The sequence below is a fragment of the Anser anser genome, assembly GCF_964211835.1.
Source record: "Anser anser genome assembly, chromosome: Z".
NCBI classification, from domain to species: Eukaryota; Metazoa; Chordata; class Aves; order Anseriformes; family Anatidae; genus Anser; species Anser anser.
The window spans coordinates 45,366,706-45,392,686 of NC_139723.1; the positions used below are offsets into that span (position 1 = coordinate 45,366,706).

General features: G+C 36.7%; 1 protein-coding gene across 9 annotated transcripts in view; it reads left to right on the forward strand.

The window, feature by feature from the left end:
• Positions 1-25,981, forward strand: part of TLE1 (TLE family member 1, transcriptional corepressor) — a 76,278-nt gene that overhangs the window by 36,395 nt on the left and 13,902 nt on the right. For 5 of the 9 annotated variants that reach the window (XM_083816542.1, XM_083816544.1, XM_083816545.1 and 2 more), the window contains 8 exons: positions 4,231-4,435; positions 5,188-5,204; positions 13,869-13,985; positions 17,117-17,170; positions 18,705-18,857; positions 19,674-19,818; positions 20,528-20,718; positions 22,156-22,232. In XM_083816542.1, coding sequence (XP_083672668.1) covers positions 4,231-4,435; positions 5,188-5,204; positions 13,869-13,985; positions 17,117-17,170; positions 18,705-18,857; positions 19,674-19,818; positions 20,528-20,718; positions 22,156-22,232 — 959 coding nt within the window. The remainder of the gene's footprint in view (positions 1-4,230; positions 4,436-5,187; positions 5,205-13,868; positions 13,986-17,116; positions 17,171-18,704; positions 18,858-19,673; positions 19,819-20,527; positions 20,719-22,155; positions 22,233-25,981) is intronic. The other 4 variants (XM_083816543.1, XM_083816546.1, XM_083816550.1 and 1 more) reach the window with 1 other exon arrangement.

The window sequence follows — 25,981 nt, forward strand, 5'->3', positions numbered from 1 at the left end:
TGTTTAAGAGTAGAAGACATTTCTGTTTAAGAATAGAGGAATACTCACAACTGTTCAAAACTAGGAATTCAAAACTAGACTAAGCCATAGGTATTTGTGACATCAGTAGAACTGCTTTATGGTAGAAATGGGAACTTCAGCGCTTCATGGTCAGTATTAATAGATAAAGAACCGAAAGGAGGTATGTGTTTGTGACATGGATTTGCTGTATATAAACAAGAATTTACCAACTCTGCCTCTGGAAGCCTGTGGCAGAGATCAAAAATTCGTTCTGAATTTTGAGTCCTGGTTAAAGATCTCTGTATAGCTGGAACTAGGATGTTGGAGGTGAAGAACTGTACCATCTTTAAGGTGGCTAGGAGGTACTAGATTGGAGAAGGAAGCACTGTGTTTTTCATGTTGATTTTGGGGTCTTTGCAGGGGTCTTTGCAGACTAGTTATGGGGGTACTGGGAAAAAAATAGGCAATAAAATCTGATGGTAGACAGTAAGCTGAATGCACCATTTCTTTCCTCCCTTTGCAAATATGAAGAGCTTCTGTTTTTGCAACAAAATGGTGGGTGAACTATTGATGCTTTTAAAAATCAGTGCTATGGTTAATTATCTCAGTGCAGTCACTTATGTATGCATCATTGCCCTCTTTTCTGCATTCCCACATCTCTCTGAAACCAGACACAGCCCTTGCTCTTCAAGTAATGGTAATAATTGGTAGTAAGACAGACCTGTTACTCATCCTTTTCTGAGCACATTTCTTATGGCAGGTGTCTAGTTTTTAATTAAGTGCTAATGAACATGCCTAGTGGACCATGATACTGCTGCCAGCTTCTTCAGTTTTATATCTCACTGCTGCTAAGCTCTTAAAAGGTGGCAGAGCAGGCATTAGTGTCTTTGAAGTGACAGTAAAGTGATTATATGCATAACAATTGTTTCTAGGATGTACAATGGCAAATGTCTAGTTACTAAATACATCTGGTGAGCACTGCTGTTATGCATCTACCCTGTCTTTACTTTTTCTCTTTGTGTGCAGTACCATATTCCTTCTTCTGCATTCTTCATAGAAGGAGTATACTTTTGGCAATTCAAGTTGTATAAATAAAAAGGTAACAGGGTATGAACTTTTGGAAAGGATTATCTTCATTGGTGTGTTAGGAAGAACTTATTACAGACAAATAGTATAGAAACAGTAAATCAATATATGTCAGTCATAAATAGCAGCAAGTTTCAGATAATAGACATTAAACCAGAAATAACATCTTTGGCGTTAAAGACCATGTTTTTCAGTCTTATGTCTGTTTAACATTGTTGCATATATAAGCATCTTTGTGAACTCTCTTCCTCTGCTGCCCTCAGTAACCATTTTGCAAAGCTGCAGGGTGTCACGATGAGTTTCCACTTACAGCTCTCGTACTCTGTTCTATACCTTAAGCTGAGCATTGCTCCCCACCTTTCACATGCCGTCCTGTCAGAGAAACAGGATGTAGCCCTTCTTTGTCACATTCTTTCAGCGTTAAGGACTTTATTGGAAGAGATTAATCTGTTCATAATTTCTGGGACTTGCAAAATACACTTTGTGTAGGCTACAAAGGAGAGCAAGTGTAACTGCAGGTAGCATGTCCTTAGCAGGTTGGTTTCTAAAGACATTAAGCTTTGCTTCCTGAAATCATGTGGATTAATTTATCTGCTAATTGAACTGGGCATGAGAAAGCAGAATCTTCATAGGCTTCCTGAAGCCACAGGAACAAGAATAGAAACAATTTAACTTCATTTCCCTGTTTTGACTTCCTGTGCCCACACTGCAAAATAAGCTAATTTGAGCTCACTGTTGGAGAAAGGAGCAGGTTTCTCTCCACAAAACTGATTTGGAGGGGAGAAATCAATTTCTGTTCTTAGCCAATTTCATACCACAGCTAGGTAATCCAGTGTGATAGTGCACCTGGGGACAAGACCAAGGTTATGAATGCATTATAGTGCTGCTGATGCCCATTGTTGCATGGCTAGAAGTGCAGATGACTGACCTCATTTATCAAAGAGGAACAGAATGACTTAAGATACCATCTCTCTTAAAGAGCCTTCCAAAACACCAAGTTTTCTCTTGATTTGAGGAAATATGGTGGAAACTACTGATAAAGTCTATGAGGGAGTGATGTCCTCATGTTCTTCAGAGTCTGAGTGGAAAAAAAAACAAACAGTATTGCAGTGCTCTTTACTGATGCTTCTGAAGAAGCAGCAGAGTAGTGAAATGAGATTTCACTGGCAATAGCTACTTGATTTTGTAGAAGGTGGTCTGCTGCTTTAACTTTGTAAAATGAAAATAACTCCTAATGCTTCCTTCAGAATGCTACTTTCTAGGTTCTTATGAACATTAAAGTAAAAGAACAAGAGCTACCTTTCTCTTACCTTGCCTTTTAAAGGTATTTAAGAGTTGGTAAGAACAGAGATGAGAATATACGTGTATTGCAGTGAAGAATAAATTTTTTGTACACCATATGAAAAGGAATTTGTGAAATTTGGTATAAGAAGCCAAAGCTTTGGTAAAATTGTGGCTTTGGAAAATTGCCTGAAGGGGTTTTAGTAGATTTTTGAGGTTTGTCCTGTATATGAGAAACAAGTAAATGATGGATGCTTTGCAGCTGGGGACAACAGAAAAGTGTAAGCATAGCAGGTCCAGTCCAGAGTTCTTCAATGTCAGTCACTTATGTCTGCAGGCATTTTTAAACAGCTCAAGGAACATCTTGGGTGGAGATTTGAGAAATAAAAGTTACAGAGGTATGCTAGTTACCTGAATATTAATGTAATTCATCTGCCTGTAGATATTATGTGGGTGTTGTTGTTGGTTTGTTTGTCTTAGAGTCTTGGGACATATGGAAGAAGATATTTTGGAATATTTTTGATTGCATATTTTGGAGTAATTTGTGAAATACTGTGACCTTAATTCTACCTTCTGCTTAGGTGAGCTTCCAGTAGCTCTCAGTAGTACTGTAACAACTTTGCCTACTCTTACAGGATGGCTGTCATTGAGTAGATCAGACATTTGCTTGTCCGACATATGTTTGATCGCACAAGTTCAGTGATATTCTCTTGCTTTTTTGATGATGTCTACATTCAGCAGTGGGCGGGTGGAGTGTGTCCAAGAGAGAGAAGTTTGTTGTTTTCTGTTTGTGTGCCCAGGCACAAGAAAGCAGGAAAGAGGCAGAACATCTGTTTTGCTGTAGCAAACTAAAGAGGAGCTATGGTTGAGCTAAAGATGGTTTTGAAACCTAATTTTCTCAAGAAATCTATGCTCAGCATTTTGGTCAAAATAAGTGGTTAGCTGAACTTTGAAAATGTTAGTAGAACCATAACAGCTTTAATTAGAAAATAACTTCCCTATTGAGTAAATATTAAAAAATTTCCGTTATGAGGAACCTTTTTCTAAAATTGTTTGAAGGTTATTCTGTCAGTTTGATCACTGGGATGTGTATGTTCACTCATCAGGGTACAGACCCTGTCAGCTGATTTTGGAATACAAAGAGATACTTTAATTCATTACTACTGTATTTCCTTTGGGGAGTTCTGTGATATTGTTGATGCTCTCTGGAGTACCTGGATTTTAAGCTCCAAGTTGTTTCCTAAACACAATGTTAGCTCGTAAACAGTTTTTTTCAAAAGCTTCAGTAGAAAAAAAAAAAAACAGGTTTAACTACACTAAGTATAAAATTGTGTGGTGTCTTTTATTTATTTATTAATATTCAAAATATAAACCTAATTATTCTTTCTAGATTTGGGTAGCAGGGGTGATGGAGTTGGGTTTAAATCAGTCTTGCCAGAGAATTATTATTGTTATTTTTTTTTTCCCAGAGCAGTGGCATTCCTTTCTATAGAAAGGGAAGATTTTGAGGCCTTCTCTGGAGTTCTGCTACTGCTGTGTGTTTGTCACTCGTAATGTTATGACAGAAAGTGGCTGCCTAAAACAAAACAGCTTCCGATCACTGAATGTTTTTCTCAGGCTGTAGAACAAGTATTCAGTTAGTCTTCTTGCTTTATAGGTTATAATCAGAGTTGTCCACAGACAGCATGATACAGTGCAGTATCTATAGTGTACTGGAACAAAAAGGAGAGCCTAGATTTAAAAAAAAAAAGCAAAATATCCACTGTTGGTTTTCAATAACTAACCAAACCTCTTCTCCCTTTTCCTTCCCAAACCATGTGCTATGCATTGTTCTTCTGGGGATGACGATAACGCTGGGAACAGCAGCAGCAGTTGCAGGCTCAACATCTCTCCCATGGCCATGGACCTCCAGTGCCTCTAACACCGCATCCATCAGGACTTCAGCCTTCAGGAATCCCTCCACTCGGAAGCAGTGCTGGCCTCCTTGCCCTTTCTAGTGCTTTGGGTGGGCAGTCTCACTTGGCAATAAAAGATGACAAGAAGCATCACGATGCAGAACACCACAGAGGTGAGAGGCATGGCAGGCCTGATTAGGACACTGTCAGATTTGCGCGTTGCTGCAAGTTATGTGCATCTCTAAAGAAATCAAGTTACATAGAATGACAATAAACTGTTGGCAAACTTAAAAAAATGTCTGCATATATACCACTGAAGCAAAATTCAGCTTGGAAACCTTCAGTATTTTAAATGGGGATCACTAGGTGTCATATGCCCTATAGTTTGCAGGGCATTTTGACATCCTGGTAAATGTTTAGTGCAACACCAGTGGCCTGCACCATATTGTGGAAAACTGTTAAACTGCTTAAATGGGTAATTTTTTTCAAAGAAAGAAATGGTGTTAAATGGGTAGGTGGGTGGGAAGGTAGGGGGAATGAGAAGTTAAATTTTGAAGTGAATGTGTTCAAACAAAGGATTTAGATAATTGCATCTGTTACTTTAGTTTCATAGGCTTAAATTCTAGTACGCAATTAAATATTGGGCAAAATTGCACTTGACTAATTTTTGAAAAGAAAATAATTTATTCTGTCATGAAATAAAACTAGGCTTTGTGTATGGTTAAACTGTAAATCATGTTTACAAAATACTGTAATTTTCAGGAAATCACTGTATTAGGAATGTGCAATGACTTATATAAATAAAAGCCATTTGAAAACTGTTTGTGGCTTGTGTTCTAATTTTTTTCCCCCCTTTTTTATTTCTGTTCTTGCCTCTGTGTCTGAACGGGCATGTCTGTGCATTTCTTGGTTACTACGGGAGCAGACAGAGAGCCGGGCACAGTAAGTACCAACACTCCTGCTAACCTTTCCACTTCTACCTTAAGTAGCAATCAGAAGTTGCACTGTTTGTCTGATTTGTCCTTTTGATCAGTTTTATAATGGACACATGTGCCTACAGTTAAGATATCTCTTGGTTTATGCAGATTACTAAACTAAATATTTTGCTTGGAGGAGTTTAGGAATCAGATTTCTGAGCAGAATGATGAGCTACTTGACTTTTAATTCTCTTATATAAAAAAACCAAACTGTAAATCAAACAACTTTGATTGCAATTTAGTTTATAACATTATGTCAGAGTTAAGATGTTTCCTTAAGGATTGTCAGGAACAGAATTGCAGGACGGGTAAGAAATTTAGAACTCATGTGTTACAGCTATGTTTGGCTGTAGTTTCTTTAAATGAATCTGCAAGAACTCCTTTACTACTTAATTTGTGCTTCTCTAGCAGTACTGTTCTTTCCTTTATATATAAAATGTAATACAGTTTGCCTAAGACAATCTTTGTAAAGCAAAAACCAAACAAAAAACCCACGCCAAAAATAATGCAGCTAAAGAACTGCTTTTTGTAACAGCTTTTTATACTGTTATGTCTTGTGATTATTATTGTTAATCTATTAATCTGCTGGAGATGGACAGGTACAGCTTTCACATCATTTCAAGTAAGAAAACTAGCTCTGCTTGCTGATGCCAGAGGTGAATTAGAGCTCTGTTTATTTTTGTCTTAATCAGAAAAGACAAGAAATGTGAAACAGTTATTAATTAACATAAGCTTATGGTACTAAACTCCTGACTTTATTGCTTGATTGTTTTTTTTTTTTGTTTGGTTGATTTCTTTTTAAATTTTTTGGTATGTAGTTTGTTTGCTTGTTTTTAATACTAGAGCTAGACAGTTACTTTACTGGAAACTTTCTGCATATCTCTTAAGGCAATTATTTTTTATTTTCAGATTACTAAGTAAGAACATTCATTTCACCTTGCTTAATACCAGTGTGACTGAGGAACTAATTTCAGGCTAGGTTTTCCTAAAGTCTCAGACCTATAAGGATATATTTCTTTAAGTGATGCTGGCCAAAAGCAGGATTCTCTAGGACTTTCATAGGAGTCATCGTGTTCTCACATGCACATATACCTAGGAGGAGCAATGACTTTAAATTTAAAGCTCAGTGGTTATGTTATGTTTCCTGTTCTTGCTCTCCCCAACCTTTTCCTCCAAGTACATGTCCATCATGTACTTTGATATAAAATTTCATTGAATAACCACTTTGAAAGAACAGGCACAATGCACTTGCACCCTTTTTCTGTCGGATTGACTTCAATAGCAAAGTATGCAAAGGGTTTTTTGAGTTCCAAAATCAGATATTTCACAATGTTGTGAAATTCAGACTCATCTGTCATGTAGCTGATAATTGTTCTTGCCTTCGAAGTAACTGTCAAAATTAAGCCACCTATTTTGTTGTAGGAGGTTTGCAGCATCTCTTGCTTAGTTTACTATATATGTCAATTTTTTTCACAGTACATATAGTCATTGTTCTAGTTACTTCTGTCCCCATGTATATAACTCAAGCTTTCTTGTTTCTTATATGTACCAGGTGAGATACCTGGCTTTTTTTTTTTTTTGAGTTATCACTAAGTGTCTGGTAAACAATCTGAGACTTTATTTCAGAGTCTTGTAATACAGATAAATTGAGTTTGGGTTACTATACTACTGTGCCTATAATTTCTTTTTGGTCTCAGTGGTGAATAATACTTCATAATTAAGTTATGCTTTAATAGCTGAATACAGGTCAACTTAAGTTTGAACTTAAAATTGTTTAAACACAGTGTTGTCTTAGAGTCTTGGTTTAACAGATGATATCGTCAGTGAGAGATGAAGTGATAGCGACATTCAGATTTGTAGCCAAAATAGTCAGCTGGAAGTGATTTGATCTTTGAGCTTCTCTAATTGTCTTATATCTTTAATGGATTATTTTTTAAATGCATTTAAAGGGTAATATAAAATTGGTCACAAAGCGTACCAGCAGGTCTGTTTAATTATGTATGGTTCCAGCTGAGCAGTAGGCTCTTATTTTTGCAAATTACTATATAACATCTAGGTTGTCAAGATGCGATGAAGTTGATTTTTTCAGACTTACATTTGAAGTGTAATGCTGCTGCCAGAAATCCTGACGAAGGCTTGCTTTCATCATCAAAGAAACCAAGACCCATGCTGTTAGTTACCTGAAGCAACTGTGATGTTTGGTATTACCATGAAATACTACAGTATGATTTTCATCAGATACGTCTAGTGTGACCTTCCGGTGTCATCAGTAGAAGCTGGTAGCTTATATGTGCAAGTCTGAAACACCCTTTGGTTTAAAACCAAACTCAATTATAGCACATTGTGGCATATTAGACTATATTCTTTTTAAATGAGATTTGGTTTTATTTTTTTAAAGCCTACTTAGGCAAATATGCAGTCAAGATTTTTTGTGTATTGTATGTTTAGAAATACAATGAGATTCATAAATGAATGTAAGATAAAATGTAAAGATATAGTGAATTCATTGTTCTTGATTGTGATCAGTATCCATTTTACACTTCTGCTACATTTAAAAGTGCTACTTTTTTTTCCGTTACTTAAAGTTTCAGGAAGTGAAATGAAAGGAAGTTCTTTGTAAATGCATGCTAATGAAACACTAATATTTTAGAAATTAGTAATAGTAAAAAAATCACTTCATACATGAAATACTAGAATTACTTGGTCAGAATGAAAGTGTAAATCTACATAAATAACAGCTGGTGGGTTTTGGCTGATGTAGCTCTAACAGGCCAAAGCTGGGTTATGTTATTGTGGGAATTCAGGCATTCCTATGATTGTGACACAGTCCGTCTGCAGTTAATGAAATCAGGGAAAGTAAGCAAATTTTGCAACTGAAGTTCAATAAAGTTTTTGGAGACATCAGTGCAAAAGAATTTTGTCTACGTTTTTCTCTGGGAACATACTGGCAATGTCTGTCAAACTCATCTTAGGTGTTTGTTTGTCACTTGTCTTCCCACCATTCTTATGTCCTGCTTGGACATCATAGAAATGCAAATGCTTGGCAAGTGCAGTGTTGGATCAGTAATCTGTAGACAGGGAAATCTGACTTAACTATGTGCTTTGGATTTTCATTAAAGCTGGTGTTTACTTTTTGTTCTCATGAAAAATGTGCTTATTTTTAAAAAATTATTCTTAAAGTTTGCAAGGTTTTTTTTCTGCCACTGGTAGTAAGCATAAATGCTGTTGTTGTTTTGTAAACAAATGATCTCTTCTTAGAGCAGAAAATATTCTGTCCTTCAGTCTCTGTCCCATTCTTCCCATTGTAGTCTTGAAGGAAGGGGACATGCACAACTGAATGCTACTCTTTGTTTGATATTGAATGCAAGCTGTTTTTGTTTTATGTTTTAATTATTTTAAATGAAAAAGAAAAAGAAAAAAAAATCACAAAATGAGTTACACGAAAGCCTAGAGTAATTTTCACTGTTACATATATATACATCTTTGCCTTTGTCAAGAAAGTAGTATTTTTCCATTATAACAGCTTGAATTTAGGAACTTGAATTTCTTTAATCAATCATGCCTTTTATTTTTATTGGCTTTGTCAACTTAAAAGTAAGTCTTACAGTCCTTATGGATGCAAACCACAAATTAGCTTCAGCAGGAGTCAGTTGCGCAGAAGATCATGGGATGCTGTGCTGCAGTTCAGTTTGTAACTGATATAAACTAGCATGGGGCTGGTGACAGGTAACAAAACAGGGCAAGAGGATTGGAGTGTTCTGGTGTGTGCTCTTGTGGATATTTTCATTTTGACAAACATTTGGTAGAATTTGGTAGAAAATGTCAAAATCAACAGAACCTTTATTCTCTTAATCTCTCATTATTACTGAATCAATGTGGAGAGTGATGCGAATCCATTTAGGCTTCTAGCTTCCCATGCTTGTAATACAAACATAATAGTCTAAGTTAAAATGGTGGGAGGAAAGAGTGTGAAGTCAGCTTTCCATCACCAGTAATATCAACCAAAACCCACTCACTTTACAAATTAATTTTTGTGTTGTTGTGTTTTGTGTTGTGTTTGCAAGAAGCATTTTCAACCAAAGGAATTTAATAATTCTGGAACAGAATAAGTGCAATCTTTCTGTATTTTTGAGGGTGGTTAGGTGTTAGCTCCCCCTCCAACTTGAGACTTATTCCTGTCACTGAGTCTTGGTAGGGAGCAGTGGGACTGCTGAATGACCAGTGAGCTGGCTGTGTATGTTAGACCTGGTCCTGTTTTGCCTGCTGTAACAGAGGACTGTGTTTGTTCCTGAATACATGTGGGTATCAGCAGATAGCACTTGCGCGTTGTACAGCAGCTGTGTTATGGTTTAATGGTTAAATAAGCAGAGCAGCCAGTGGTGGTTGTACTGGCAACTGGGTGCACAGATGTACAGCAAGCTGGTGAATGACCAAGCACAGCAGGTGTGTGTGTGTTGGGTAAGGAGACCACCGCAAGAAAAGGTGGAACTTGACTGGAACCAGGTGTGGTTGAACCACAAACACAGCTGTGATGGACATGCTGTTGTTTAACCGCTGTAATGATCAGCGTAGTGTTAGTTAGGTCTGAATGGACTAGTGAGTTGTCTGTGCTGTATTACAACAAAATGCTAAAATGAGATACTGTGGGCTCTCAGCCTGTACTTCTGACACACATGCACATTTGGAAGTAGTTCATACAGGCAATGAAATGGCATGGCAGCCAGAGGAATGCATTTAAATAATGTGCATTATATTTGTGTTAAGGAACCTGGAACAACCTTCTTATTGTGTATCACGACTATGTTTTACTTTCATATTTGCTTCTGATGCTTTCAGTGTTTTAAATATTGCTGGCGGAAAAGTTGCTTTGAGATTCCAAGTAGCTTGTTCTAAAGCCTTTAGGAAGCCTGGTAGCACTGACAGGAAGAAGAGGTATACATGGCTTTTTTTCTTTTTTTGAAATTTTCTTGAAGATTGCGGTCCATGTGAATAACCTTTGAATTTAGTTCAGGAGAACTATAATATTTGTATTAAATTGATTTTTGTCATTTGTTCTGATCTGATGTTCTGATCTGAGATTCATGATATACAGACATTGTATTTGGTAATCCTAATAAATTGGACTCCTAGTAAGAGAACAAGATTTATCCCCAATTACGTGTCTAGTCTTATTGAAATTAAGACAAAACATAAAACCACTATCATGCAGTTTCTCTTTAGGAAATCTAACTCTGTGTGTGTATGTATACACATGCATACTTCTTTTGTTCATCACTGAAGAGTAATCCCAACTGAAAGTTTTTGTAATATTTAAAAAAATAAATTTTACAGTTAAAATGGAACTTAAAATCCTACTTCTGATAAGTCAGATGTCAGTAGGCCTAATAGAAAAACTAAATAGACTTTTATGTTATTTATTTATTTTAAGAAAAGATAAGCAGAACTCTATCACTTGTGAAGCTGTTGCTATTGGCAAATATAAACTATACCAGAGCTGGTGTGGAAAGGTGAGTGTTTGGTTGTTGTTGTTGTTGGGTTTTGTGTATGTTGTGTGATCTGTCTTCAGAACAATTTCCTTGAAGTTAACATGACATCTAATGTTACATCTATCCATAAGAGGTTTGAATAGCCCAGGGCTTATAAAAGCATCTGTTTTCCAATGCTTATTTGTATTTTCATTTTATGAAAAAATTTGTATTTTCATGTATTTATATTTTCATTTCTTTCCATAGTGTTCTAGATAAATATCGTAAGCACAGCTTTAAAAGATGCATGGTTCCATATTTTTGAACAAAATCTTACAAAACCGATAGTTTTAATAATAGTAGTAGTTTACAGTCGCAAGCTGTTTTTTAATCTAAAGTTACACTTTACCTGATTTTGGTCACAGTTGTTAACGGTTCCTTTTACTCCTAAAGGAAAAAAAACAGTAACTTTTTACTTGAGCTTAATGATAGATTTTGCCAGAATACAGCGTGGTCTTATTTCCTGTGTATAGTATAGCTGTTGTGCAATAAACTGTTCTACAACAGTGCCTAGCATGGATTCTCTGATGCCAGAGAAGAGTGCCTTAAATGAATGTGATAAGCTGGAGAAACAGCATAAACCTCTGCAGGGGGGACACTTTGCACAATGGACTTACCAGAACTCTAGATGATTATAATAATGATACATTTACATGATAAGTAAGCAGTCAGTATTTTGACAAAAAAACAAATCCCATTATCTTCATTTAGCATTTGGGAGATAGTGGGAGCAATAGCCATTTCCCACAGTGCTCCAGTTGCTGCAAGTCTTGGGTGCGGCCAGTCAGTTGGTTCTTGGAATAGAGATGTTTCATCCCAATAACTGTTTCATATTTTTGCTTTTGTGCAGTGATTGATGATTTCACATGTCATAAATAAGTGAATATCACAGTAACTGTGATACACTCACATACTCAGATTTAATTTTATGTAATTCTGAGTTCCTTGTTAAGTTTCTCTGTATTGAAATTCTAGAAGACAAGCTACAGAATATTGTCAGCATTGTCTAGGTAGACTTTACTTTAAACCAGAAAAATAAATAAAAACAGCTCTTGTAACTACACACATTTTATGCTAAAATTTACAAGCTCCTCCTTACGGTTCTGCGTAGTAATTTCAATTAGCAGGGTTTCTAATTTTTTTCCCAGCTGCTGCCCCCTTGCCACCTTTCTATTAGTCACGCTTAATTTTGGCAGTTTAAAATGAGAAACTGAGTGTATTCACCTTTCTTCACCTAACTTACTGTTCTGTTGTAAGCTTTTCATCAATAAAACAGATTTTCTATGGTTTTTTTTTTGTTAAGGGAAGTATCTTTTCAAGAAAAAAAACTTTTTAAGAACAGGCATTTGCCTTTTCTCAAATCTGCGATCAAGTTTGAATTTTCAAACAAAGTTTGAATTTACAGCTTACTACTTAAGATGTTTCTACTGCTAAAGTCATGATGGATTCTGTATTAAAATGTTGAAGATGCATTTCAGTGTTTTCAAACCAGTAAATCCCTGAGTTGGTATGCATTTGGGAAGGAGATGAAGGGTTAAATTCAGACTGTATTTGTCAAAGCAATTAGTTCAGTGATCCAACAAGCCCACCTTTTAGCTGCAAAACATTGTGGTAAAGACATTATTTTGAGCTTCTTTATACTGAATTTCATTAGACCCTCCTATATGCTTTATGTAAGCCCCATGGCATTTGTTTAGCTTGAATAGTCAGGAATAAAAGAGCTTAGAGTTGGCTTTAAAGCACCGTGTCTGAAGTAGGAAAAAGAGGATTCGGATTGCCTTGTGTACCCTGTATTGTTTTCCTTCTCCTTAGGACTGAATTCTAATACATGAGCAAACTACCCTGGTGTTTCCAGGTTTTGAAGGGGAAGCCGTTCAGTATGCAGTTCACTGGCTACTAGTATATGTTTATGATATATTAAGAATAAATATCTTTGTCTCTCTTAGGTAAATGTAAGTATTTATTTGAGGGTTTGCGTTTATATCGTATATATGTTTCTATTAGTCTTCTCTTTTGTGAGATATACATGCATACTTGTAAATACATATTTATTTGTATATTTATATGAGCATATATTTATTTACGTAAGCATGTACTTGGCTTTTAGGAACTAGGTTTACCAGGCCTTCATGAAAGGAGATTTATTTTTCTCAAGTCATTCAGTATTGTTCACAGCATTAACATATCACTGAACAAATTGCGCTCTTGCATATGCTAATCCTGCACTTAAAAGAACTCATTGTAACACATTTTAATGCTTTAGCTGGAACGGAGATGGAGATGGGAATCACAGACATGTCAAATTGTCATGTGACTAAAAAATGTCAGAAATGCCTTTCTCTTTGGGTCAACAGTTTGTATGTACCGTATCTGAATGAAAGTAGTCTGTGTAGTTTGAGGAAAAGATTAGTCTTTCTTTTCATCATGTGTGTGTGTTGGCGTCAGTTTTCCATGCTAGGTCTGATTAAATAGGATTTTAGCCATACTTTCACACTAAGAGTGAAAGTTATGTCAGGAAAAAAAATAAATTGATCTCTATATATTTGTTGAAGATATCCAATTGGAGTTTGACAAAGCTAACAAATGAGCACTGCATAACCTTATTTGTTATTCTTTAAAGAGTTAAAAGTGAGTTGTCATGTATCTCTCTCTGTTTGCAAGAGTAAACATACCAAAGCCTCATCTAGGTATGATTTCCTAGAGGTGAGCGATCAGTCAGGTTATGTTTGAGTCTTTTATTTGTAAATATATATATATATATATATATATATATATATAAAACAAACAAAAAACCACACATTACTGATGAATTAACAAACTTGATTTTCTTAAACAATAAATTTGGTTGAATTAAGTAGTTAAATAGGTGGTGAATGACAAGTGAATTAGACTTTTTATAAGTTGAGCAACGAAAAACCAAGCTTCTTAGAATGCACGAAGCTGTACATATTTGCAGGAAGGACTTTGAGATGAATTAAATGGAATGAAAGATTACGAAGGTATTGCATTTCTAAAGCATCTATAACATGCAGTTTGAATTTTAAGGTATATATGAAGGAATCTTGAAAGGAATTTTTGACTGGCCTTGTTTTTTGTCTTTACAGAGTAATTCTCTGTTGGTCCCAGACAGTCTGCGAAGCACAGATAAACGCAGGAATGGCCCTGAATATACCAATGACATCAAAAAGAGAAAGGTGGATGATAAGGATTCCAGCCACTATGTAAGCAAATCTGTGTTAAAGAAATGATTAATTTATTTGCAGATGTGTTTGTAAGAGCAGTAAAAGAGCTGTGAAGAACAAGGCAATGTGTTTTCTATGGCTGCTGTAGTACAGGAATGCATGTGCCAGAGAGACCATTATTCTTGCTGTGGAAATAGTAGTGACTCAATAGTTAGGGCTATTGTCAAGTAATACTTCTCAACAGGGGATAAGGAGCCAGGAGTAGCCATTTGGGATTCACAAGTGCTCTAAGACATTACTCTGACTTCCAACAGGATATCCTTTCTGGACGGCTCAAAAGCTTACCGTACTGCAAGTTTATTTGAAGCGGAAGGGTGTGTTGATTTGGAAGATTTTAGGAGATTTTTCTGATACGAGCTATTACCATGTTGAAAAATAATTACCATTGGAAATAGCGTATGTTATGAGGTAACATATAATAGCGTATTTAAAAATCCTAAAGTTTGTGTTTGGTTGGTATGTCAGTTTCAGCAGAAAACAAACTGATATAAACAGCTTGCAGTTTGTGCTCTGCATTTTTGACCGGCTTTGTTTACTGCTTCGCTTGAGAGAGGCATTTCAGTAGAACAGTGTGGCCCATGTAAGCCTCAGAAGGTTTGTATGTGCTTTCAATTTCAAGGCTAAATGCTCAGCCAGATCACAGGATGATACTTGAACAGCCTGCGACTAGGGCTGGTGTGAAAGAGTACTGGAAAGCAGAACATCAATCTAGCAGGAGATATTATTTGACATAGCAATAGTATGGTAAAATATTTGGTTTATATGCATTCAATCACTAACTAATTCCTAGCTGCTGAAATCCAAGCGACAATCAAGTTCCCCTTTATTTTCTCAGTGTTTTGCAGCATAATTTCTTTCCCCTTGGACCCGGAATGCTCTGGGGCAGAAAGGCTGGCTCTCAGTGAATCTTGCAGTGGAGCTACTGATAGTACATGGGCCTACTTTCCACTTTCCTGCTTATTGTGGTGTTCTCATACTGTTGAGATTTTGCAAGTCATCTTCCCACCACTTTCTAATAACATAGATTATAGAAAACTTCTGGCAAACTTCCTCAAAATTACTCCCTTAATTTGAGGGTTTGATATTCTAGGTGCGTTTTTCCTTTCCAATTTGTAAACAGTGTAAGCAAAAAAGAAACTGCCTTGCTTTTCTTGGAGTTCTGTTAGAAACAAATGAAAAGTATATTGCACCGTAGAAGTATAGTTTGTTTTAATCTGCATTTTCAAATATGCAGCTCTTTGCTTTTCTCTTGAGGTGGATTTTGCAGGAAAAGACAGTAACAAAATAAAAATTAAGCAAAAAAAATCATTCTGGTGTGAAAGATTTTTTTTTTTTTTAAAAAAAAGGTTTCTTAATTCAGCACATGCAGAATTGCTGAGTTCTAGCTTACTTTAGAAGAGGTCCTCGGAGGGTCAAGAGTTACCACTGCATTTGTCAGAAGGGAGACAAATGATCTGTAGGGATTTTCACCTTGGAAATAAGATGATAAAAGCACTTTTTTTCTTTTTTTTTTTTGACTTGTGACTAGTTTTCGAGTTAGGATCTGGATAGTTTCAACTTGTAGGTTTGTTAAAGAAGAGAATCTTCTGATATGAACATTACCTATAGGAAATGCCTGTCATAGCCATAGTAAATTTCTGTGCCTCAAGATGACCAGGTCAGCAGAGTACATCTAATCATAGCTTTGTGACTACTTTTGCCAGTGGTTCAGGTGGTATTTCTGGTGTGTCCTATCTATTTTGATCCCACATGGTGTAACCTATTCTTGCTTGCTGTATCCTTTGTATTTTTCAAATGGTGGCAGACAACCAGGTCTGGAGCTTTTCTGTTTCTTCTCCTGTTGCACCCTTTGGTTGGACAGCTTCAGAAGTGACAAATAGAGACACTATTCTCTCTTTTGGGGCACTCTTGCACCCCTGCTATGTTTATGGTATTTATTGAAGCAGCCGAAGCATAAAGGAAGGATTGAGACCACCTGTAGAGATTTTGTGGGTTTTTTTGTTTTGTTTTGTTTTCATTTTTTGTGTTTGTGTCTGTGCATTTTGTTCTGTTTTTGTGTTTGCTTTTTTTGTTGTTGTTGTTGTTGATGGTGGCAGGTTTTTTGTTTTGGAGCTAAAGAAAGGAAAAGGTCTTGTACTTTATATGCCAGTGTTAAGTGTGGTAGCCCAAACAAGTTGAAAGCACTGCCGGTTTAATTCAAGACATGTGAGACACGTTGAACAGTCTTGTATATCTGATTTGTTTGCCTAGAAACTTTTAAAGTCAAAGTATAGTTATTGGAAATGTTAGACTTGCCACAAGAAAGATTTAGTGCTCACCATTCATTTGATTTATTTTCTATCCAGACTCTCTTGAGGTTGAACCACCAAGTGGAAGTCACTGGATCACTGTGTATCATAGAACGTGTCTGCTGGGTGATCCCAGTATGTTTTGGAGACAGGGACCAAGGCACACTTGAATAATAGCTGCAATGGGGCACTAGGGCAGCTCAGGTGAACACAGATTTATGTAAGAATGCATCTTGACAAGCTACGATAAAACATTTCAGTTTAAGAATGTCAAAGTATTTTGTTTCATTAGGCTGAAATGTTGAAATGTCTTGGCATTTATGAAGCATTTTCTTCCACATAAGTTTCCATTTCCAAAACTTTCCTTTCTGGAAATGGAGAAAATGTTGTGCTGTCACTTTGAAGAAGTGGATTAATGAAACAAATGCCAAAATAATGGAGTTTTAAGATGTTAGTGTGTTTTTTTTAACTTATCCACAAGCAATAATATTAACACGCAGGAGATTAACACATGAATGGTATAAGCTTCTTTTTATAGTAAAAATGATAACAGAGTTTATGATGGTAGTAAGGAAAGGAATTGGACCATCTTGCAATGTTAGTAAAGCCACCACTATTCAAATAGTTCTACCTTATATGGGTTTTAATATTGAAGCAGAAGTAAGGTCTTGTATTCTTGTTTTCATTCTTTTCCTGATTGCCAATAAATAATGAACAGCTGTTTGTTTTTTGTCTAGGAAAAACAAAAAATGTCTGAGTAGATATATAGTCTTTTTCTCAGCTCTTAATGTACTAACTGAACTATTTATTTATTTTTAATAGGACAGTGATGGGGACAAGAGTGATGATAACTTGGTTGTAGATGTATCCAATGAGGTAACTTTTCATTTATGTGGTCTTAATATTTTCCCAAATGTTAAAGAAAAAGTATATTGAGATTTAAAAATATATGTATATATATTAAAAATATTCACCACCTGACCTTTTTATTAATCCTGCAGTTATGTCTTCCTCCTAGCTTTGTGATTGCTCTCAGCTCTTCCTTCTGCTGCTTTGCCTAGGTCTGGTCTCTCCACAGTTATATTCTAACATTTCACAGCTACTCTGTAATGGAGACAGCTGTGGTGAGTTGCCGGTGGAGGTCTGAGGTTTGCCAACTAGTATCTTCAAATGAAAAGGGAAAACAGTACTGAACCTTGTAGGGATATTATTAAAACAGTTCTTGTGGATTAAAAATTACTAGTATTTTAACTTCCTACATTAAAGATGGCATTTTCCAGACATGCTTGTTAGGATGAAGTCTGCAAAAGTCAGAACGAAGTCAGTCGAGAAAATTTTCCAGAGGTGGTAGCCACTTTGTAGCCACTTTATTTTTCTCCAAAATAGAGTTGTTTTTTTTTTTTTGACAGTGGCATCATGATGAAGGGATTAGTCTTCCCTTTTCTTCATCTTACATTTCATACTACAAAAAGATTTAGGTAGCTAGCCTGACTATGGCAGAAACATTCTTATGCTCTGTGAAAAGTACAGGGGGAGAAGCTGACAGAGAAGTGCCTTCAGCAGCATCAAATGCCCAAATGATGTCAGCCAAGTAAGAACAATGTGTATCTAGCTAGGGATTTTAGTAATCCTTTCAGAAGTCCTAGTAAATCAATAGTCAATAATCCTAGTTGTTCAATAATCCATCAATAGACTAACTCTGTTCATGTGAGGACGGCTTCCTCCTTGCTGATTTTCTCATGTGCCAAAGGAGTTTGGAGAACCTGCAGAGCTGATAGTGTTGTAGGTTGCTGGGCAGCCTACTTTGGGGTAAAGTGCAAAAAATGCCTGTGGAAGAGAGAAAGATAATCACTTGAGAGATTATTGCAGTTTTTCTGTAGATTTAAATAGCAAAATTATGGAATTTAGGAAGAAATAACATTATGTAACATATAAAGTCTGCATCTCTTTCTCTTTTCTGAAGATGGACATGATCAAGGTGTGTTTTCCCTTAAAAAAAAAAAAAGTGTTACTGAAACAATTGTTTTGACTTGCAGCATGTGGAGAACATACATGGAAGTGTATGCTGATGGCAGTTTCTGTAGGTCTTTCTTGCTTATATCACTTGTCAGGTGTGCTTGCCTTAGTTTGTACTTAGATTTATGTAGATTACAAGCTCTGTGCTTGAAAACAGTTTATGGTAATGTAAGGTAAAATAAATCTGGATTTTTTACTATATGGACTTGTTTATGTTTCTAGAAGCGATGAAGGGATTTATGCTTTTTTTTTTCTACAGAGATAGAGAGCAAAATACTGTTTCATTTGAACTTCTTGAATTCTTCTTCCCCCCACACCCCTGGACTCTTTAGTGGTGTTTGTATACCAGATCCTAACAGAGTTACTTGCTGCTTTTTTCTTCCCATTGTTTCAGGATCCCTCCTCCCCACGGGCAAGTCCTACTCATTCACCACGTGAAAATGGTATAGATAAAAGCCGCCTGCTGAAGAAAGATGCCTCTAGCAGTCCAGCATCTACAGCCTCTTCAGGAAGTTCCACTTCCCTCAAATCCAAAGAAATGAGTTTGGTGAGTGTTATAAGCAGTCTGTTGTCCAGGGAAACATTCATTTTCTTGTGAGGTATAACTCTGCATTGTTCTCCAACTATTTTTTTGCAGACAGCACATGGCTTTAAGAATTTGAAGCTGAAGTAGACTACTGTTCTTCCAGATATTTGTAGCATTTCAGCTTTTCTTCTCAGCAATAATTTCTCCTTCATTTTAATTTCCCGTATATCCTGCATTTCTGTCAAATGAGTTGCACATTTATTACAAAACACAAGATTCCCTTAAGCTATTGCTCAAGAAAAAAGCATGGTTATGCTCTAACTCTTCTATAGATCTGCATGTGGTCACTAAGAAGTTCTCCAGGCTTTTCTTTAATTCTTCTAGAACTGTCACTCTTTGAAATCTCTTTCTGCAGTATAATTAATAATTTGATCAGGTTCTATGTCACAATTTCTTTGATGTTATCAGCTGTGGTGGTGCTTTTGTTTTTACTTAGATCTGCTGTGTCCAATAATAGACACAATAGTTATTTCACGCTAAAATAATTTGGTTATGCTTACTATATTGTCTTGAAAAAAAAAATTAGCTCATGCATTTTTTGTCATGCCAATTGAAGAAAGAAAAATAACACTTCTTTTGCTTTTTTAATTTTGGCAGTAATCAAAAAGGTCAGCACTTCTTTCTCACAAGTTAATGTTGTCAGCATTTCATGGATTTATGAAAATTGGCTGAGGGGCTAGGTAGTAGGTGCCCAGCATCCCAGCTGCTGTTGTGATAAATTGTGTAATATGGTCTGGATTAAAAATAATATTCATTTAATTTGTTTAATGATACCAGCATGAAAAAGCCAGCACGCCTGTTCTGAAATCCAGCACACCGACTCCTCGAACTGACGTGCCAACCCCAGGCACTAGTGCAACTCCAGGACTTCGTCCAGGCCTTGGCAAGCCTCCAACAATGGACCCTCTGGTTAACCAAGCTGGTAAAGCATTACTTCTCATGTTTTTATGGTTCCAAAATTAATCTTTTTTTTAAAATGTATTTCCATATGAATGTTAACCAAGTTCTTTTTTCATGATACTAAGAGAGGGCTTGATGAGATGCAGATGTTTGGATTATCAAGAGTTTGAATATCTTTCCATCTTTTATTCTTCTTTGTTTACTTTTTTTCTTTATCTTTTTGGAAATAATCCAGAGACTGTATGCAGTGAAAGACTTCTGAGAAGTTTCTGGCACTTAACTCTGAATGCAATCTCTTCTCCAGCTCTTTGTCTGAATCTACTAATGTTTGCTGCAGTGTAAATCTTGACAAATACAGGGGGAAGTTTACTTTTGCTTTTCGGGCTGGTACAGCACAGTTGCTTCAGACATGAGCTGTGTAAACCATGTCTGTCAGCTTTAGTGCTTAATTTGGCAAAGAAGAGATCAATGTAAACAGGGAAATATTACAGAAATGAAAATGGGCAATGCTGGAAGAGGTTGTTAGAAGTAATCAGCAGGTTCATACCTCAGTAGATCTTATTTACACTGAGTGAAAGGAGGAGGTAGTAGTGTAGATAAATTATGGGAATGTTTCTTGGCTGTGTGTATGTGGGGAAGGTTAAGTGTTGTAACGGGAAAAAAAAAAAGTCATTTTCTTCCCTAAGTGCAAGGAAATACAAATAAAACTATTTGCTTTCATTATTCTGTAGCCGCAGGTTTGCGGACACCTTTGGCAGTACCAGGGCCATACCCTGCTCCATTTGGAATGGTGCCTCATGCTGGCATGAATGGAGAGCTAACCAGTCCAGGGGCAGCCTACGCCAGTCTGCACAACATGTCACCCCAGATGAGTGCTGCTGCTGCTGCAGCTGCTGTGGTTGCCTATGGAAGATCTCCTATGGTAGGCCATACGTTGCATGCAATCTTAGTTGTATGAGTTGCAGTTCGCTGAGGAGAGCTGCATGCTTCATTTAGCGCTCAGTCAAATTCCCAAGTTATAACAGTGCCAGAGGCTTGACTGCTTCACTGTGTGTTTCGCTTTGCTGCATGGCTGAAGAAACAAATTTGCACCTTGAAAACAAATAATCTCAGTGCATTGATGTATGTTACCTTTTTTCTTCATCCTCGTCAGTGCTTTGGTTGATTAATAAATACCAAATTGTTTATACTTTCTTTTTTTAAAAAAAGTTTTTGTAGGTACAAATCCTTTCAATGGTCCTGTGAGCATCTCCTTCTCTTTTGCTGAATAAGATTTGTGATCTGTACAGACACACCAAATTAATTTCAAAGCATGTAGAAGTTGTTTATCTACTTCTGTCGTTTTATTTTTTGTGTTAAGTAAGCATGAGGACTTGGTCAGTTCATGTCTTAAAACTCTGTGATAAGGTGTGTTAAGAGTAGTTGCTGTTGTGGGTGTAACCGTAACGGAACCTAACCCTGCTTAAGTACATGGAGAATGGCAGTCATTGCTGCTATTGATCAGAGTATCATTGCTGCTATTGATCAACCTGGGAGCCTGATTCTGCAGAAATGAGCTTGATGGTAATTCTATATATACACAGGCTTACCTACTTGTGAGTTTGCAAGATTGGACTTAAGCTTTTCATTTCTTGTTATTGTAGATGCGGCTACTTTCTTGAACTGGAAAAACCAGGGTTTATTCATAAATGTGGGAATACTAAATAGCATTTGTACTCCTTGAAGCAGTAAGAATTGTATTTCAGGTATAGTGTTCAGAAGGAAAAATGTGTTTGGTCCAGAATTCCTGTTTGATTTATTTGGTGTACGTGTTTATTCTGGATTTAAAAGTGTAGTGGAATCGCACTTCGTAAAGAGAGCCTGTGTAGCATATTTAAGCCATAGACAAATTTGTGCACACCCTGCAGTGTAGTTCTGCGAGACATCTCCTAGCTGACATGCCTGCACAGCACAGAGCTGTGCCAAGATCCTAGCAGGGGCCTGAAGCTGCTTCCGAGCACACCACACTGCACCTGCACGGGCCAGCACTCACTGCCGCCGAGATACAGAGCACTGGTGTGGCTACATGCCAGAGCACTGGCGAGCCCAGCTCCAGGGCGAGTGCCACACTGGCATGCAGGTCTGTGTTATGCTCAGTATTGTGAATGCGTGATACACGTTATGGGTTTTCTCTTTGAATGTGAGTACTTCTAGCAGAAGCATGTTGGAGGGAAAACTTGTTTTGCCCATCCCTCCCACTTACCTAATTTTGGTAGGGTAAAAGCTGTACTTTGGTTAAACGCATGATATCTAGGGAGGGAAGAAATGCTTGCTGAATGAGAAATTGCAAGTGCGAGATTAATTCATTTTTCATTGTCAGGTTGGGTTTGATCCTCCTCCTCACATGAGAGTACCTGGAATCCCTCCAAATCTAGCAGGCATTCCTGGAGGAAAACCGTAAGTAACCTTTTAACACTTTGGTAACATCTGTAACATCTAGAGAGAATACAGCTATATTGTGTCCGTGAACAGGAATTCCAAAGTGGGTAGTATCTGGTTGTTCCCAAGAGATTGTTCCAAACTTCTCCTGGCAAGTAGGTACAACATAAAAGTTCTAAGATGGTAGTTGTCATGTCCCAAAACAGATGTGCACATACTTATTTCCAAGGAAAATCTGTTGAAGGTGCATCTTGTGTTTTGTTGTTTTTGTTGTTGTTTGTTTGTTTTTTATTATTTCCTCTTTTCTAAGGGAAGTTAAGGGAACTACAAACCGGTAGATAGTCGTAAAATGTGCAAGAAGAACAGACTGATACTCGACTTCATACTATACTGAGCATAAAACTGTAGTGCAAACTCAGTGTCCTTGTCTAGCACCTGTTTTAACAAGCACGAGAGTCTGAAACTTTGATTGCAGTGGGTATCTGAAGCAGTTATTTTAGCAACTGATGCATACCTTGTATACTGGAGCTTTAAAAAACAAAAAACATTTGTGTAAGTATGCAGCTGAAGAAAAAATGAATGAGGAACCAGTTTTACAGCTGGTGGTGTACAGATGTAGGATAACTTTCACAACTTACTGTTGAAGAATTTTAATTACTGGTAGAGGTGTTCTTAAATGAAATACTGCTGCTGTGGTGACCTGGTGAATAAATTCACCAAAACATCATATTGATGCTTTTTTATTTTTATTTTTTTCCTAGTAATTTGTCTCTGGTAAAATGTCGAGACTGAACTTAACCATGTGCAGTTGTCATGAGCATGTATGATTTCCTTAAAAAAAAAAGTGTATTTTATAAATATTTGTGCAAAAGCAGTCTACACAGATCCAAACATGCATAGTTTGGAAGTTAATGTGTTTTCTTGGAGAGAATTATAGATACCACAAAGTCCAACCATTAACTTAGCACTGCCAAATCTACCACTAAACCACGTCCCCAGGCACCACATCTGCGCATCTTTTGAATACCTCCAAGGGTGATGACTCTACCACTTCCATAGACCCCTTGTTCCAGTGCTTCACAACCCATGAATGGAGCAGAGGGAATTAAAACACTTTTTTGACACTGTTAAAGGTAGTCTTTGGCCCCCCTTCACTCTTGGCATTAAGTCCTGTCTCGTCTCTCAACAGAAAGTTGCAGTTAGTGTAGTTCCTGTCTATCTAGGTACATCGTTTTGAAACCAGCCTAACGGTTTGCACTGCCAATGCTTGGGCATACCTGGTACGTACTGTCTTCTGTACCAGTCTATCACAAGGCTTTTGTGAACTGCATGACTTAATTCTTCCTTTTTGCAATTTCAGGAACAAATCAGAAACTATTACTCACTGTCTTAAGTTATAAAATATGCAGCGCTGAAAGTTGTATACACAGATGTATTTCTGTTTATCTTTGTTTTGAACTCCTATTAATATCCATTGATAAGTTGTAATGTCAGTCATGCAATCATCCTTAAAAGCGTTCACCAATTTATGGGGGAAAAAAGTTTTCTACTCTTTTTCCGTAGCAGTAGGAAAGCAACAGGCTTCTTATATTATAAAAGCCATCCTCGATGTGTTTTCTTTCTTATCCACCATGTTTCTTAGAACAGACCGAACTATTTGTTGGCAGTGTGAGAAACCTGTTAAATCTTGGATTTACTTGTAGAAAAGTTGGTGGTATGTTGACAAGACTACTGAAGCGAGGAGTCTGAGTTGGTGTTATGTATCAGATGGTGGTGTATTTAAATTTAGCACAGTTAAAGAACGTGCTTTGTTCTTAAAATATTCTCTTGTTAAGGGTCAAACTCATTCTTGCTGACTTCATTAGAATTTGGTATCCTGAAATAAAATATTTTTGGAGATCACACAGTGTGGTGATTGTAAGTTTTTACTTTTAATCAAGTGTATTCACAAGCTTTCGATGATTTATTCCATTAGTAATGTTTAGCAATATACATGATGAAAACCTATTTTTGTTCAGTGAGAACTGGTCTGTGGCTGAATCCTAGCTGTTGCATTGCTCAAGGCACAAAACCAGTACTTGTATAATGTTATAATTTCTATCATAGTATTTCATAGCTAAATTATGGGGTCTCTTAATTTTTTTAATTCAAATTTTACTTAGTCTTTTCAGCTCTTTATTCATACTGCTTCATAGATCACTACTTTGATACATAGTCCGTAATCTCCTCTTGACTTGATGTGTTCTGTACTGTTTTTCATGGTCATATTATTTGGACTGTCAATGATTTCCACTATAGGATCTTCTTTGCTTGTTTTTATTATATGTGTCAAACCTAAAATTCCAGAAACTGAACTGTCATCTTTCCATTGATAACTTTAGAATCACCTCATCTTAGTCTTGTTTGGCTACATATACCTAGATGTAGCGCACTATGTGCAGCATCTTTATGTAGCTTTTGTCTGCATTAGTCAAGTCTCCTATATTATCCATACAGAGTACATGTTACATATTTATGTAAACTAGTGGAATACTCTTGGTTTATTTTCAAAATCTGCTTTATCCAAGAGTCCAACTAAGGTACCATGTTTAAATTGTTTTATGAGGTGTGGAGTTCTAGTAAGTGGTAAAGAACACTTTCAGGTTGAACTCTATAGAATCTCCAGCTATATGTGTATGTTCACTGCTGCAGGTTTTTATCAACAGGACTGTTTTTTTACCCAGCCCTGCTCCCAGGAGAAACATCACCTTCTTCCCAAAGGAATGACATGTCTGATAGCACCCAATTTTCTTTAACCCTTGTGTATTCCAAGATCTGTTAATGGTCTAGCTTGTTAGAAACATTAATAGCCTCCTAAGAACCCACTTGTACTCATTTATCTACTCTTGTCAAGGGAATGCTATTTGGAAAGCTTGTCTGTTGCTTATTTTGTAACTGGACTAAATGTAAGTCTTTACTATCAAATTTGTATCTTCCTGAATATGAATCCGACAATTTTGCTCGCTACAGTTTAACCCTGTTATCAGTGGTTATAGATGTATTTTGACAATGGAGGTAGCAGTCCAGAAAGCTGAATTGTCTTCACTAATTTCTTATCTATATAAATGAGCTAGGCTTTGCATTTGATAGCAAACTATTTTTTGTTTATTATTATTTTTCTTTGAGCATTTCCTTTGAGGCTTTTCAGGTTCTTCATATTAATATGATATTCCTCAGCACATACATGTGGTGTCACATTACTTGTTTTCTCTCTTCAGCCGTTCAGTAATTAATTTTAAGGACAAAGACTTGATGTCTATATGTGTAGACAAATGTGCAAAAAAATGTGGTTTAATATCCTTGGTTTCAAAGTGGCTTCCTGCCAGTAAATTATTCTTTTCTTAGCAGCTGCTCTTGCCCCTAGCCCCAACACCCCTTCCAAGTTGCCTTGAACCATTACCTAATCAGTAATTGTCTTGGGTGATGATGGGGAATATCAATCCTGTTTTGGACATGGACATTCTTTTTTTTTTTTGGTTCATTTAATTATGCCCTGTGCTGTAAGTTCTTGGTGTGTGGCTGTAAACATTTTCTGTTTCACATAGCCTTTCTAGCAAAGTAATTATTCAGCTTTTAGCATTCTTGTGGATTTCTCCATAACGCGAACCACACCTTCTAATAGTTGGATGGTGTACTGAACACAGATTTTCAAGTTCTTTGATGAGACATATGTCCATAGTATTGCTCACCTGATGTCTAAAACTGTGAAGTAATGGTGGTGGTGAGGT